Genomic DNA, 17,247 nt, shown 5'->3' with positions numbered 1-17,247 from the left:
TGATACAGCATCAGTCTTTAAGTCATTCTAAGTATTTGTTTTAAAGTTTTCTTGTATTTGTCCAGAACTTCAAGTGTTTTAGTATTTTTTCCTCTGCTTTGTTTTTTTCTTTCCTCTCTAGCAATGAACTTTGTGAGCCAAGAACAAGGTGAAATGACAATGCTGTATGATCTCTTTTTCGCCTTCCTACAAACAGGAAATTACAAAGAGGCCAAGAAGATCATTGAGGTACGATTTTTTAGCTACAGTATTCTAATTGGACAGCTATTTAGACTCTTAATTGGAATATGTTTAAGAATTTTAACCTTTAATTACAGTTGTTCTGATTCATGTTAATATAATTCAATCCCAGTAATGGGGGCTGGGGGGTACTCGGCCAGCTTCTTTATTGTATGTAATTACAGTTCAGAAAAGGCAGCCTGGTTGTATATTGAATTTGTTTCCTCACTTTGTTAAATTCACTGTTATGTATCAAAATGATATTTGCATATTAAATCTTGGATTGTGGAACAATTAAATTAAACTGGCATTCCTGGGTGTAAAGTTGCTAATCCTCTTTGCCAAGGAACTCTTTGTTCTTAAAAGCAGTGGAATTTAATTTGCTGCAGACCATGCTCAGATTTATTTGTAATGCTTGTCTACAAGTTAATCAGCCAAACAAGTGCTGTCTGCAACTGTTTGGCATTTAATTTAAAATTTCTTCTTCTTCTTCTCCTTTTTTTTTTTTTTTTTTAAACTATGTAAGCAGCTTATGGGAAATGGTAGGTGACAAACCTGGCCTACTTAGGATTAGTGTATTTTATCTAGGCTTGATTGAAATTTTGCTTACTGAAATTGATAAGTCAAAGGGCAACTCTATAAAGTCTGTCCAAATTATGATTAATTTCACTATTAAACAATTCTGTTTCCTCTACATAAAACATTCCACAGAGGATAGACCCATTACCTTAAGAAAAAATACTTAATGTGAAATAAATACAATAGACTTGTAAATATATCCTTAATCATGTTTCTGTCAGATCATACTTTGCCATTATTCTGTGTCTTTTTCCAAAACTTCCCAAAGGTGATGTGTGGCTTCCTTGTTTGTATATTGATGACTGCTTATCATGAAATTGAAAATGTAGTTATATAACCCAGAAAATCTTTAGTTTCTCTTGATGTTTTTCGCAGAAAAATATGCAAAGGGAAGACTGTGATACTGATTCAGAATGTTCCTCCCTGTCTGTCTGTCTGTCTGTCTTACAACTCAATCTGTCCTCCTGTCAGAGGGAAGTGGGATGTGCTGTCTTGGACAGGTGCTTCTGTAGCTCAAGTAGTCCATTTGAATTTTCTAGAAAATAGTATAAATTCTTTCATTGAAAGTGCACAGTGTATCTGAAAATGCAGGAAGCTCTTAAGATTCACCTCTTCAGAAGTCTTTTGAGTTCTTCTGCTCTGTATGCATGGTATCAGTATTAGGGCACTGATCAGAGGAGAAATGAAGCTCAGGTATTCAGATAATAGTGGCGAGTGGCTCTACAGTAGGAAATCATGCGTGTCTCTTTATGGAATAAGCAACACGTTATAGGAAGAGCCAAAGGCATAAGAGTGAGTTTGCCTTTTGCCATCTACTTGCTAGTGTGGTAATGGACAGTTTACTAAACCTTTTTAAGCTTCCTCATCTATAAAAGGTAATATAGTATCTTTCTTTAAGATTCAATCACATAATGTATGTAAAGCAGCTTGCATGTTTCCTGGATTATGGTAGTAATCAATAATATTAATTCTCTTTGCCCCTCAAAAGTAGGGATTGTGTTATCTTCTTTACCCTGCGCAATTCACGATATGATGCTCAGTAGAAAGGTACATGTTGTCACATGAATAGGCAAGAGAAAACTGCCTCTTAATTACTTTAAAGCTTTGCCAAATGCCACATCATTGAGCATAATCATTTAGGGATGGCTGTCTACTGATGACAGAATTTTCATAGTGGATGTGTACAAAATTGCTTAAAGGATAAAGAATGGCTTTGTGGAACCCCTGCCGTGTTGTAGGGTAGGACAGCAGGTGTGTAATACATGAGAATAGACTGAAGCACATTTTTAGTTTCTTTTTTTGATGGTTAGTTGGAATTGAATTAAAGTGGGAACTTACTTATTTTTTTCACTATTAAAATTCAATACCCAGGGGCACCTGGGTGGCTGAGTTAAGTGCCTGACTCTTGATTTCGGCTCAGGTCATGATTTCATGGTTGGTGAGATTGAGCCCCGCGTCTGGTTCCATGCTGAGAGTAGGGAGCCTGCTTAGGATTCTCTCTCTCTCTCTCTCTCTCTCTCTCTCTCTCTCTTTTTCTCACACCCCCCCCCCCCCCCCCAAAAAAAAAAAAAAAAAAATTCAAGACCTGGAATTCTCTCTCATAGTTTTCTAAGAATTGTTGAAATATAAAAAATAATAAAAATTAATCAACTATATCAGTGTATGAAAGAATATTGTAAACAGTGAGCAACATTCTTTATCATTTCCAAAAATGCCAATAGTGTCTTATCAGTGGGTAGATGTGCTGGGGTTGAGTTTTCAAAGCAGAATGTACGGTGAAGCTTCTTTGTATTTCATGGACTGTGAGAGATCAGATAAACCAGTTATGAAAATGTTCACATTAAATGAAGAAAGAAGAGACAGGATTCAGTGTGTATTACAGTATTCAGTGTAACAGCAACTTGTGTTGTTTTTTAAATGAGCCCATGTACATATATCATATAGAATACCTTTTAACATAGCCTTTATATTTTATTTCTACACATGGATTATTGCAGGAGATTGGATTTATAGCTATTTTACTTTATACTTTTCTGTATATTCTGAGTTTTCTATAATGAGCATACATATTCTTAATACTCGGAGAAAGTATTCTCTTCCAAATGAAAGTAAGAGAGAAAAGGAAATCAGACTAAGAACTAATGTGAAGCTCTTTGAATGTGAGATTAACGCGTGAGGATAATTACTATATGAGACTGAGAAATGTTAACTGCTACAAGAAAAGTATGAATCGTTCTGAAAGTTCAAGGGTGGAACTTATTCCCAGTGAAGGAAATTAGGCAAGACTTTCTGGAGAAAATAGAGTATGAGGTGGGGGTTGATGAATATAGTAGTACTTTAACATTTGAGAGTCTGATGGGGTCTGGGAAGGTTACTACAGGTATTAGAGGTAGAGCAAAGAAGTAGAAAGGGAAATCTCTAAATAGTTCTTTTTCCCCAGCTTTATTGCGATAACTGACATATAACAGTGTGTCAGTTTAAGTGTATATTATGTTGATTTGATTACTTGTATTTTTTAAGTTTATTTATTTATTTTGAGAGAGAAAGTGGGGCAGAGAGAGAGAGGAGAGGGAGAGAGGGAATCTCAAGCAGGCTCTCCATTGTCAGTGCAGAGTCCGATGAAGGGCTCGAACTCACGAACCATGAGATCATGACCTGAGCTGAAACCGAGAGTCAGACACTTAACCAACTGAGCCACCCAGGCGCCTCTGATTGCTTATGTTTTACAAAATGATTACCTCAGTAATGTTAGTTAGCACCTCTGTCACCTCACATAATTACATTTCTTTTTTATGGTGAGAACATTTACGATTTACTCTCAGCAGCTTTCAAATATTATACTATCACTGTGTTGTACATTAGGTCCCCAGAACCTGTTCATCTTCTAGAGGAAGTTTGTACCCTTTGACCAACGTCTCCTCATTTTCTCTGAGCCCCTGACAACCACTGTTCTAGGAGTTTGAGATTATACTGTATTTGTCTTTTCTCTGCCTGACTTCACTTAGCATAATGCCCTCCAGGTCAATCCTGTTTGACCAATTTCCCCTCCCTCCCTTCTTCCTTTCTTCCCTCTTTCCCTCCCTGTCTCTTTCTTCCCTCTCTCCCTTTCTTCTTTATATCATTAACAAATAATTACTGATGACATCTTGCAATCTAATCCTAGAGAAAGACCTTAAAAAAATGAGTCTATATAATGTAGTAATTGCCATAAAAAGGGTCTGTTCCAGACTCAGTCTTTCTGGGAAAGTGATGTTTGGGATGAGAACTAAAGGATGGATTGGGAGCCAGCCACGTAGAGTGGCGGCAAAAACATTTCATGTAAAGGGAACTCCCCGTGCAAAGGCTCTGAGGTAGGAAAGTGCTTCTGTCTTGTTCTGTCTCTCAGGACTCTATCAGATAACACTCAAAGAGTGGTACATTATCAAACACTTTTTTTAAATATAAAGTTTATTTGTTTATTTTGAGAGAGAGAAAGAGAGCACAGCAGGTGAGGGGCAGAGAGAAAGAGTGACAGAATCTCAAGCAGGCTCTGAGCCATCAGCTCAGAGCTTGATGTGGGGCCTGAACTCATGAACTGTGAGATCATGACCTGAACTGAGGTCAAGAGTCAGACGCTTAACCGACAGAGCCACCCAGGTGCCTTTTTTTTTCCCCCCTTAAATAAGGTTTATTTATTTATTTTGAGAGAGAGCACAAGCAGGTGAGGGGCAGCATTATCAAACACTTAATAAATGTTAGTTTTATTCCCTTCCTTCTGCGTGACCTTCCCTGTGTTGAAGTCAGACCTTTTGTCTCTCTCCTGCAGTCTCATCCTATGCAGGCTAACTATCCCTAGTTCCTCTCAGTGTTCTTCTGGCACATTCTGGAATGAAATTGGGAATGTTCACAAATTATTTTTACAAACTTATTTAATAATATCAGGTAAATATTTTGTGAACTGTATTCTGTGTTGTACCAGTTATGTTGATCAATCTGACGTTTGTTTTTTCCCCTGTGAATAGACTCAAACAAAATTTACTACACATGTTACTGTTTAAAATATTTCAAGTCCGAAGACACACTATTAATCTCACTACTCGTCTAGTCATCCCTGTGGTTTTTCTGTACTTTATTCAGTGCCTGTTTCTTTTATATATAATTGAAATAAATCGTACCATAGCTTTACCCTACATCACTGCTTCTGCATTTCCCTCCATGTAATTAAGAACTCTTCTAAGCATTATTTTTAATGACCTTATCATTCCATTGTATAAGTGAAGCTAAAGTTTATTTGCCCATTTTTCTTTTGAGAAAAATGTTTACTATTACAAAGAAATCATAACTCACATCTTAAGCTATAGATACAGGTATATTTGGTTTTCAGATTATTTACATAGGACCATTTCTTAGAAGTAGGTGAAATGTTATTACCATTAAGGCCCCTGATACACAGAGACAGAAACTTTGTTATGTCTTTATTTTATTTATTTTAAAAAAATTTTTTTAATGTTTGTTTATTTTTGAGAGAGAGAGAGAGAGAGACAGAGTGTGAGCTGGGGAGGGGCAGAGAGAGAGGGAGACACAGAATCCAAAACAGGCTCCAGGCTCTGAGCTGTCAGCACAGAACCTGGCCCGATGCAGGGCTCGAACCCACAGACCGTGAGATCGTGACCTGAGCCGAAGTCAGCTGCTTAACTGACTGAGCCACCTGGGTGCCCCGGTTCTGTCTTTGTAGATGATACCTCTTTTATGATTATCTTAGCAGAGATTTGGTCTAAAGTACCTCTTGGTACTTTAGAGGTACCTCCCAAGTTCTAGTCCCATAGCTAGAAATTATCATAAACTAAAATGGTTTTACTTTTTTAAATCTGGGTAATGCTGCCCTCGTAGAATGAATTTGGAAGCTTTCTTTTCTGTTTTTTTTTTGAATTTGAGAAGAATAGGTATTTACTCTTCTTCCGATGTTTGGTAGAATTTACCTGTGAAGCTATCTGGTCCTGGGACTTATTTGTTTACTGAATCGATTTCATTGCTAGGAATTGATCTGTTCAAATATTCTATTTCTTCCTGATTTGGTTTTGGAAGGTTGTATGTTTCCAGAAATTTATCCATTTTTTCTTGGTTCTCCAATTTGTTGGCATATAGTGTAATGGTATTTTCTCATTTAAGAAAGGACTTTATTATGGGGGCACCTGGGTGGCTTAGTTGGTTAAGCATCTGACTCCTAGTGGCAGCTCAGGTCATGATCTCACGGTTTGTGAATTTGAGCCCCACATCAGGCTCTACACTGATAGTGCAGCGCCTGCTTGGGGTTCTCTCACAAAACAACTCTGAGAAGTAATTAGGGCAAAGAAACTAGTTCGGAGTGTCCATGTGGAGCTGGTTTAGTTAGTAGTAGGCATGGAATTTGAAATTGGGTCCTGATTTCATATTTTCTCTTGGTTCTTTTACACCAATTCCTATCTCTGTGATCTCTCTCTCTTTTTAAAATTGAGATAAGATACAGCATTGCATAAGTTTAAGGCATGCAGCATGTTGATTTGATGCATTTATATATTGCAGTATGACCTCCATGATCTCTTGACCCCTTAGTAATCTAAGCCATCAAAAGAACTTATCCTTTCTCCAGATTATTCTCTTGATTTTTCTCCCTCTTCTTATCTGCTGTTACCCTTCCATCACATTGTAGCCAGAATAAGTTTGCTATCTTCTCAGGGGGCAAAACCTTTCTTCTTTTTATGGTTTTGTGTTTAGAACCAAAAGGTTAGGGGCGCCTGGGTGGCACAGTTGCTTAAGCGTCTGACTCTTGATTTTGGCCCAGGTCATGATCTCACAGTTTGTGACTTCGAGCCCCCTGCATTGGGCTCTGCACCAAATCTTAAAAAAGATTTTATTTTTAAGAAATCTCTGCACCCCATGTGGGACTCAGACTCACAACCTGGAGATCAGGAGTTGCACGCTCTTCCCACTGAGCCAGCTAGACGCCCCTCAGAAGGATTTTTAGAGCTAGTTTTTTCCCCTGTGATCTCCCACATTTCAAGAGATGGATGTCAGTTCTCATACCAGTTCATACCCCCTCTCTTTAGTATCTCCTGTAATGCCTGGTTAAATGGGTCGTGTTTACTTTACCATAGTTAGTCTGCTAGTTTGACTTGCTCAGCCATATTTTCCTTACTACTCTAGACATGGTCTTTATGTCAATCTCTGAAGATTTTAGAGAAAAGGACAAATATTGGAAGATTTAGTAAGTTCCATGATACCCTTTTCCTCCTTTGCTATTCTAGCTATGGACATAAATAGTTGGGTTTTTGTTGTTTTCGTGTGTCCGGTCCATCTCATGCACTTGGTTTTCCTCCCATGCTGCCTAGAGGGTGTGGGGCTAGGGTAGTTGTTTGTTTTCTGTTTCATGTTTCTAGCACTAATGGCAGGAAAAATCAAAACAGGTAAAAACTTCTATTTGAGTCAAATTTAAGATAGTTTTCCTTGAGATCGATTTGAAGTAGAAGAATCTTCATCTCTTTCTGCTTTAAAGACAATAATTACTTGATAGGTATTTTTACTAGTATGTATAGAAGCCTATTACAATAACAGGAAATTTATATTAGAGTAATGTAATGAAATTAAATGAAAATTATTTTTTCTTTTGGATTACTATTATTCTTATACAAGTGAACTTACTACTAAATTGGAACATCACAAAGAATGTTTTGAAGCCCAGTAACCCAGGGGGAAACAAACATGCCAGGTTTTTTATTACAGTAATTACTTTATCCTCACTGTCCATTAATTAGATTGTCGCAAAACGAGAAAAAAAAACTAGGTAAGTTCATTGTTTTAATTAAGTGTTAACCGATTTTTTTGATAAGTTATATTTAACATCCCAATTAGAATTCTGTTCTCCATATTTTTGTTACATTTTCTATTTTTGCTTTCAACTTGTAGTGTTTAAAATTCAATAAGATGTTAAGAGATAAGCCAGAAATGTAGACTATTACAGCAGCCTAGGAGATTTAGTTAATCTGACCTAGATGTTCTTTTGATGATTGAGATTTATAATGTGAAAACAGTTCTCAATTTCAAAATGAAACATAGGAATATCTGCTGTATAAGCTGTCCTGCCAGTGACAGGCAGATTAATCAGCCACAAAAAGGAAGAGTTTACCATAGAAGTTGTGCTCTTTAGATTGTTGGCATTTGGATCAGCGTTAACGTTGAAAGTTATAAGTGAATGAATGTAGTAGTCCTGGCATTTTGCCTTCTTCTAATGAAGACTGTCCAGAATTTTTGCAAGGGCTTTTTGGATACGTTAGATTTCATTTGGTTTCATTTTCAGTGTAATTCATGTGAAACAAAACAGGTAATTAGATGAGAAAACCCTTGAGTAGAAATTGTGTGCAAATGTAAATATTAATGATATTTGAGAATATATTTAAACAAGTAATTTATTCAGCATTTCGTTCTTGTATCCCCAAGTGTGCATACTTGCACAGTTAGAATGAGAACACTTACACAGCTTCTGCTGTACCAGCTTTTCTGTCATTCTGCCAAAACTCTGAGGTGTTAGTGTCTGCTTCGTTCCTTAATTTAACATTGTACAATATTATTTTCAGAGGTAAAAAATAATGAAGACTTATAAATAAGAGATCAGATTGGAGGGGTACCTGGTTTAGTCAACAAAGCGGAGTGGAGGAAGCAGTAAAGGTACCTCCTCTAGACTGGAGCAGCCAGGGCTAATGAGTGTGTAGTTTTCTTATCATAATGCTGTGATTGAAATGTAGTATTTAATGGTGAAACCCTCTTACAGATGATGAAAATACTATAGTTAGAGTGACAAATCCTTGGAATTATGTGTGAATTGGTTTTCCTTTTATTCCAGTATGAGAATTGTAAAATAATTGTTTTACAGCCACAGTTATTGACTCAACCTTAGTAATTTCTGATTGAGGATATAACCTATGTCTCAGTAATTAAAGTAAACTAAGACTGTGAGCTAGTTTAAAGTACTAAGTTTGTTTTAAGTACCTAGCTCTTTAAACATTTAGTTTTAGATACTAGGCAGACATTTGTGGTAGTCAGTACTTTTTGATCACTAAACTTCACAAAGCATGTTAAAGGAAAAAGTAAAAGCCATTGGTTTATGGTTGTGATAATGGTTAATAAGTTTTTGTAACAATAGTTTTTGCTTCTTGAGTCCATTGGGATCTCTGAGAAAGAGAGAGAAACAGTGTGTGTGTGTATTTGATTTGACATCTTTTGGAGTTTAGTTCGAGTCAAGGTTTCTTTTTGAACTAAAGAAAGCTTAACCATTTTAATATTTAAAAAATGATTTATTGAATGAGAATTGACCTACAAAGCAACATTTTGATGTAAATCAAATCTTCTAGATACTGGTTAAATATCGGTTACCATTTATGCTGTTTTAATCCTAAAAGTCTTTGATAACTATGGTATTAAGTTACAGGTTTCTTTTATTATATATATTTGGGAAGGAAGTGGCAAATTCAGTAGAAGGAAAACTTTGAAGGAAAATTAACATTTAACTAAGTTTTACCTCACGTGCTATATAATTATTTTATTTTATAGACTCCAGGCATTAGAGCTCGATCTTCAAGACTTCAGTGGTTTTGTGATAGATGCATTTCAAGTAATCAGGTTTGTGTTTAATTTCTGGTCTCAAGCACCTAAAACTGTGAGTAGAAAGCAAGTGTCCTCCATGTCATATGAGCATTTGGGGACATACAGCATTATTAATGGAAGCAGCGTTATCTTCGTTGTTTTCCAGGTAAGCGGTAGCTTAATCCTTGTTTCTGAGGTGCCGTAGAATCCCAAAAAACTTTAATTGGGGCCCTGAAGATTTTCACTTGCTTTATCCTAGTTGTTGGCTTGAGCAGGCTAACCTTGTTTCCTTGGCAGTTTAAATCTGCTTCAGTTCTTAGTGACCAGAGGAGTCGCTTGATGGGAGCCCAAGTCGAATTTCTACTTTCTGTCTCCTCCAGTGCAGATATTTGTTCATATCCTGCAAAGTAAAAGCCACAGGGGAAGAGGAGTATATTGGGTGGAGGGATATTCTTATTAATAAATAGAGGATGTGCTAATTCTACCCTCTACCCCAAGTATCTTTGAATTCTTCAAAATGCATGTTCATGGAGATTCCCTCAGTTAGGTGATTGTTCATGTTTTGTTCTTGACTGCAGAGTCCTTCAGCTTTTCAACCTAAAACATTTTTTTTAATGGTGGTAAAATACATCTAATAAAATTTATCATTTTAGCCATTTTTAAGCATTAATTACATTCACATTGTTCTGTTTGGCTCTTTAAATTTTTAAATGAAGTTAATCTGCCCTTTGGGTAAAGCTTATTTGAAGGATTATTCAACTGACATTTGTGAATTATAAAATATATCCTTTACACAGTCTAGATCCATCTGTTACTCTTATTTTTAAGGTTGAGACTCTAGAAAAATTAGTGGAGCTAACGCAGAAGCTATTTGAATGTGATAGAGACCAGCTGTACTACAGTCTGCTAAAACTATATAGTAAGTAATCTGACCATTCCTCATGTTTTCATCTTGTGACATTTATTCTGTTGAAGACAGGTGCTAGAAAGGAGTATAAGGAAGGTCCAGGGATTGTTAGATGTGTAGCCTTTAACCGAGGCTTAAGTAGAGGCCAGATTGAGTTTTATCACAGAATGTTACATTGTATCACTAGATACCATACAAGTTTCATAATTTCTGACAATCTTACTGCAGTAATCAGAAGATGAGAAAAATCTTCATCAGGGCCACAGAATTTAATGGGACTTTTTGAGGAGAGACTAATGTTTTCTTTTTATTTAAGTGCTCTAGTAGACTTATCAATCAGTCACTTCTATAAATAGCATAATCATTGACCTGTTCATGTCTACAAGATCCTTTTCCAGAAGAACGCATATTGATATACAAACTCATTGCTAGTTTTTCAAATGTGATTATGTTATAATACGGTTTTGACTGCTTCTATATTATAGACATTTTCTTATATTTTATTACCTACAAATAACTTCATTGAATGGATATACTAGATTTACCCAGCCAATCTCCTAATGCTAGACGTTGGAATAGAATTCAGTTTCCCATGTTATAAAATAGCGCTGCATTAACCATCTGTGTGCCGTAATCTTTGCGCATACTCTTAGTTGTTTCCTTGTACTGCATTTATATTTGTGTCCTGAAACTTTTTTTTTTAATGTTTATTTATTTTTGAGAGAGAGAGACAGAGTGCAAGTGGGGGACGTGCAGAGAGAGAGGGAGACACAGAACTCGAAGCAGACTCCAGGCTCCGAGCTGTGAGCACAGAGCCCGACGTGGGGCTCAAACTCACAGACTCACGGACCATGAGATCATGACCTGAGCTGAAGTCGGCCACCCAACTGACTGAGCCACCCAGGCTCCCCTGTGTTCTGAAACTTTTGATCTCTATTACCAAACATTGCTCTAGTGTGTTGATTCCAGTTTATACATCTGGGAACTTGGTAGTCTCTTTTAAGGTATTTGGGTAGAGAGGAACAACACTTATAATAGTCAGTGACCCTGGGGCGCTTGGGTGGCTCAGTCGGTTGAGCGTCGGACTTTGAAAGCTCAGGTCATGATCTCGTGGTCTGTGAGTTCGAGCCCCACATCGGGCTCTGCTGACAGCTCAGAGCCTGGAGCTTGTTTCAGATTCTGTGTCTCCCGCTCTCTCTGCCCCTCCCCTGCTCACTCTCTGTCTCTCTCTCTCTCTCTCTCTTTCTCTGTCAAAAATAAACATAAAAAAAATTGTTTTTAAATAAAAAAAAAAAAAAAGAATAGTGACCTGACCTCCCCTCCCCTCCTCTCCCTCCCCTCCCTTTTTCACTTCATAGATATCTGCTCTAGATTATTTTCTTTTTCTCATGGGAAATTTTCCTTGACCAAACACCATAGACAGCAGTGAATAAGTTAGTTCATTTGTCTTTTTGAATTTGTATTTATTATCTTTAGAAGCTTTGTCTTCTATGTTGATGGTATAAATAAGACTTTCCATAAAATTTACATTTCACTTGTTGGCTGCATTGAAGTACAGACTTCACTATGTAGTTCTTAAAAGTCTCAAAATTCTTAAAATTCAATTCTTTGGTTTGAATGAATTCTGGCATATAATACTGAGGTGGTTGTTATTGAATATATAATTAGAAAACTTACATTTTAGGAGTTTAGTCCTCAGTCGGTGGATTATAACCTGTATTCATTCAGGTGCTAATTCTTTCCCTTCCCCACCCCCTTTTTCTTCCTTTTGAGGAACAGTTTCACACTTAAATTTTAATTTTATGCAAACTGGAAAAGAAAAAAAACCCTGAATTTATGTTTCCACACAAGTCCCAGCGTTTAAAGTCATCCCCATAGAAGACCCTAATCCCTTACTGTGCTAGACATTGAGGAGGGCCCTGCAGATAAAAAGGTAGTGCCCTGTGGAAAGAGGCCTGTGACCAAGACTAAAGACTAGCTATACAGAGTGAAAGAACAACTGGAAGAATGTACGAGGTACAGTACTAGTCTGGGGAAGGTGGAAGTAGCCAGCCTCACAGACTTCTGTTTCCCTGTCCAGATGACCTTTGCTGTTTTGTTTTGTTTTGTTTTATTTTGTTTTGTTTTGTTTTGTTTTGTTTTTTAAAGAAAAGAAAACAATTTCTAAGTTCAACTTTCCTTTAGGGATAAGCAGTCTCTGAAGTTTATCACCATTTTTTCTCCTTCACCCTCTCTTTGCTCTGTTGGACACCTCCCTCCAGTGTTTTGCTCTATATTTGAGCCAGCAGTCTGAAGAGCACAGTCACGTGAGAGTAGCCTCTTGTGAGGCTGGAAGCCAGAGGAATCGTTATAATGAAGTATACTTTTTAACCCGGTTGGTGTACTTCATAACCTTTGTAGTGCTACAGATAGATAATACGGTTGTGATAATCCTAATCCTTCCCTTTCTGCCGAATAAACCAGTGCTCTCCTTTTTGCCCTCTGACTTGGACCACTACTTAAACGTGTTAAATAATGTATAAAGCACTATGGACTCAATTTGTTTGAAAAGGAACATATAATATGGAATGATGTATGAGATGTGGTGCTATCATACTTGAAAAATCCCTATCTTGGATTGTGGATTTCTGAGAAAGTAATTTGTTTGACCTACCAGAACTTTTTATGAATTCATTCTTTCTCATGGTGTAATTTTAGTCGTTAAAAGCGATTGGCCTGATTATTTTGGGGTATTTGTCGAAGAGCGGTTTTGTTTTGTTTTAAGAGTATCCCCCACCCACCACACCCTTCAGGTTGTGAATTACAGCATACTACAGAAACATGCACAAAACAACGATACACATGGCTCAGTGGTTTATGATAGCCAACATTCATGTAACTGTAATCTAGATGAAGAAATAGAAAATGAAACTTTTCATATCTTTAAATACTAGTTGTACTAAACGCGTTTCATTTTCTACTTACTGTATACAGTATGATGTCCATAGGTGATCTGTTAAAAAGAATCTGTCACAATTCAAATTTTAGTTTGAACTATCTTTTCTTTCTTTTTTTTTTTTTAATTTTTTTTTTTTTTTAATGTTTATTTATTTTTGAGAGAGACAGAGACAGAGTATGATCAGGGTAGGGCCAGAGAGAAAGGGAGACAGAATCTGGAGCAGGCTCCAGGCTCTGAACAAGCTGTCAGCACAGAGCCTGATGCAGGGCTCGAACTCACAAACCCTGAGATCATGACCTGAGCCGAAGTTGGACGCTTAACCAACTGAGCCACCCAGGTGCCCCTCTATCTTTTCTAATACACTTTCTAATATCACCTTTCATGGTGATAGTCTTGCAAAATTAGTTCCTAAGACCTGTAACAAACATGAATGAAGCAGCCCCCTCATCTGCATAATGAATATACTATTATTTTGAGATAGTATTTTTACCTTATTGAACATTTTCTTATATTCTAAACATGTCAATTTCTTTTTATATATATACAGATAGCTTATTATTTGTGTACATTATTGGAAAACAGACTGCTTTATGTTTGTTTGTAATTTTGTCTTAAAATTTTACAAATCGATTTTTATTTTTATTTATTTATTATTTTTTTAATGGGAAATTTATTGTCAAATTGGTTTCCATACAATACCCAGTGCTCATCCCAACAGGTGCCCTCCTCAATACCCATCACCCACCCACCCTTCCCTCCCACCCCCCATAAACCCTCAGTTTGTTCTCAGTTTTTAGGAGTCTCTTATATTTTGGCTCCCTCCCTCTCTAACCATTTTTTTTTTTCCTTCCCCTCCCCCATGGTCTTCTGTCAAGTTTCTCAGGATCCACATAGGAGTGAAAACATATGGAATCTGTCCTTCTCTATATGACTTACAAATCGATTTTTAAAAAGCCAACATTTACACTTTAGCATTTATTCTACCTCTGAAGTTATTTATGTGCTTTTTTTTCCCTTTTTTTCAAGTACTTCCATTGACATTTCTTTTCGCACTGTGCATTTATTATACAAATAAGGCATGAGTATATTCCAAATTACTAAAGAGTCAAGCAATGCAGTAGTGTAGTATACAGAACAAAATGTGGAAATGTCCTTTTGTCCACCCCTCAGAAGTAACTTGTCAATTGGCCAGCCTTCCAGCCTTTTTTCTGTATATTTGTATCCATATAGTTTTTACATATACACCTATTATTTTGATTATTTTATTGTCTACATGTTTCATACTCTACGTTATGGTCTGTGGCTTCCTTTTTTACTTAATGTGAAATAAATTCACAGGGAAAGATCAGTGCCTTTTCTCTCTTTAATTACCATATTTAAGTGCTGGTGTCCTTGGAATCTCCAAAGTTGAACATTGATTTTTTTTTTTCAATTCGTGAGTTCATATTTTAAAAATTTATTTGTGTTTCAGTTTATTGCGATCATTGTTTTCTAGGTGCTCACATTGTTCCATCTTTGACCAGTGGGAACTCCTTTCCCTTGTCTCCCAGGTCATAGAACACCTCTCGCTAGTCTTGGATTGTATTCAGGCAAAGCAAGACTGTGCAGGCTTGCATAGCGAGATCCCTGTCCGAGCCCTAGATTTGTTATTTTAGAGTGGAACCATCATTTGGAAATTACCCCCTCTGATCAGTAATATGTAAAAACTTTCAATTTCAACCAAAACCCCAAACTAGACATTTTCATTTCTTAGTTCATTACCATAGCGGCTGCGCATACAGTGACAACTTGTTACACACTGGTCCTATTGCCATAAATTACAATCCCACAACAGTGTGTATTCTGATAAAATCACTAGTGGTGTCCAGAATCGTTGGTTGTGTAGCTTAACAATCCTCAGAGATTGTGTAGTGGTCAGTCCTCTCATTCTTTAAAGAGAGGGAACCAAGAGTGCCAGGAGGGTGGTGATGGGATTATAGAGGCAGAGTGTCCATTCCCTGGCCACAGCCCAGGCAACGAGTAGGATTGTTGTTGTCTTGGTAGAAGGCATTTTAAGCCCCAGAGGGATATTATACAAGAAAGGCATGGCCTTTCTGTGCCTTTGTGAGTTTTTGTACACAGGTGCAAATGTTGGCACGCTGACTAGTTTGCCTCAAAGGTTTGTTATATATTTTGTGATCCAGGCATATTTCCAAGAAGTTTTTTCCCTTTAAACAAAAAAAAAGTGTCTGTGTTGTGTGTGTGTGTGTGTGTGTGTGTGTGTGTGTGTAAATATAAATGAGTTGTTTCATGGTATAAACACTATCTAATTTTCATGTATTTTGAAATATTCTCTTGTATAAGTTGCTAGTTAATTAAAGGTACATCTCTGTAATATCTTGTACCCCCAAACTGGAAGCTTCCATATACATGTGCCTCTTTTAAATTTTTTTTTTTTTCAACGTTTTTTATTTATTTTTGGGACAGAGAGAGACAGAGCATGAACGGGGGAGGGGCAGAGAGAGAGGGAGACACAGAATCGGAAACAGGCTCCAGGCTCCGAGCCATCAGCCCAGAGCCTGACGCGGGGCTCGAACTCACGGACCGCGAGATTGTGACCTGGCTGAAGCCGGACGCTTAACCGACTGCGCCACCCAGGCGCCCCGATTTTAAATTTTTTTTTTTCAACGTTTTTTATTTATTTTATGTGCCTCTTTTAGAAGAAAATTGTCTTCCTCTAATTCTTACAGTTGAAGGCACAGACTTGTACATCCTCCACCCATCTTCTCTTCAGTGTTTGGAATAGTTATGTTAGTGTCAAAATGAATCTCTTTAGAAAGCACCTTAGCAGTGCTGTTTCCAGTTCTTGGAAACCTTTCCTGTGTCTTGTATAGTCCATAGTACTCTGGCAGGGAACAGAAGTGTTCCACCTTTTCTACAGGATTAAAGATAATGGAGCTTGGCGTTTTGCTTTTAATGTGTTTAGTTCAATTAGTTTTATATATTCACATAATTGAAAAGTTGCTGCTGAATTTTACGTTACATAAGAACATTCTAATGAAGGATAAGCATAATTAGCTTATGTGAATCTTGTTTTGAAAATAGGTTGTAAATGTAAGCGTTTTATATACAAATGATTTTATTATCAAAGTATGTACAAAATCACTGCAATTTGTGTATGACCTGGTGAAATTTTCCTACTTACTACCCTTTTACTTAGGTTTCTGATGGAGCATGAATGTGTTTTGTTTTTCTTCTTTGAGTTGTTTACTTTTAGGAGTCATTAGTTATCAAAAAACTTAGCTTTTCAGTTGGAGGGGTCAGGGAGAATCTAGGAAAATCCCATTTGTTTTAATATTTTGGAATTCCTGAGAAACATTTATTTATGTTTTCTGGAACATTTTGTGCTCTGAAATAACCCCTTTCCTAGAGCTGATGGTACACAATGAAGATACTCTTTATTCATATTTGAAAATTTAAAAAACACTTTTAAAGGAGTATTTCTTTGTGCTTAATAGTTATATTGAACTTAATTAGTGTCATGATATTTTTCATATTTTGGTCTAGTTTTTCACAAGTAAAAGTTTATTATATTAAATGACTTTGACCTTTTCTCTTTTTAAAACCCATTAGAAGGTTTTAAAAAACAACGTCTTGATTATTAAATTTTTGCTATTTGTGAAGACTAGGTTACCACATAAAAGGAACATAAAAGGAATACCACATATTCAGTATGAAGGAATCTGCCTATTTCCTTCCAGTAAACTTCCCTTGCCCTATAATACTTATACTCTGGTGGCATTATTTGTTGGGATGAGAAATCTGTCACACAACGTCACAGACATTCTTCAAGTCAGCAGAAGAGACAGAATTCTCCCTATTCGACTAAGTGAAAAGCATTTGTTGATTCGTCCCCTTTGAAGAAAATCATACATCTACCCGTATTCACTCCCTTTAGACCTTCAGCTGTGTATTATACTGCATACATGTACCCATCATCTTTCCAGAGTTTCACGGACATAGTTGAATT

The 17,247-nt window shown here is 36.7% G+C and overlaps 1 protein-coding gene across 1 annotated transcript in view; it reads left to right on the top strand.

Moving 5' to 3' along the window:
• Nucleotides 1-17,247, top strand: part of LRPPRC (leucine rich pentatricopeptide repeat containing) — a 112,337-nt gene that overhangs the window by 67,545 nt on the left and 27,545 nt on the right. Inside the window, exons 25-27 of the mRNA XM_049650202.1 lie at nt 122-228; nt 9,361-9,429; nt 10,222-10,312. Coding sequence (XP_049506159.1) covers nt 122-228; nt 9,361-9,429; nt 10,222-10,312 — 267 coding nt within the window. The remainder of the gene's footprint in view (nt 1-121; nt 229-9,360; nt 9,430-10,221; nt 10,313-17,247) is intronic.

This window comes from Panthera uncia (assembly GCF_023721935.1).
Source record: "Panthera uncia isolate 11264 chromosome A3 unlocalized genomic scaffold, Puncia_PCG_1.0 HiC_scaffold_11, whole genome shotgun sequence".
NCBI classification, from domain to species: Eukaryota; Metazoa; Chordata; class Mammalia; order Carnivora; family Felidae; genus Panthera; species Panthera uncia.
Note: the sequence above shows the minus strand (reverse complement) of the source record. Positions and strands in the feature narration are given on the sequence as shown.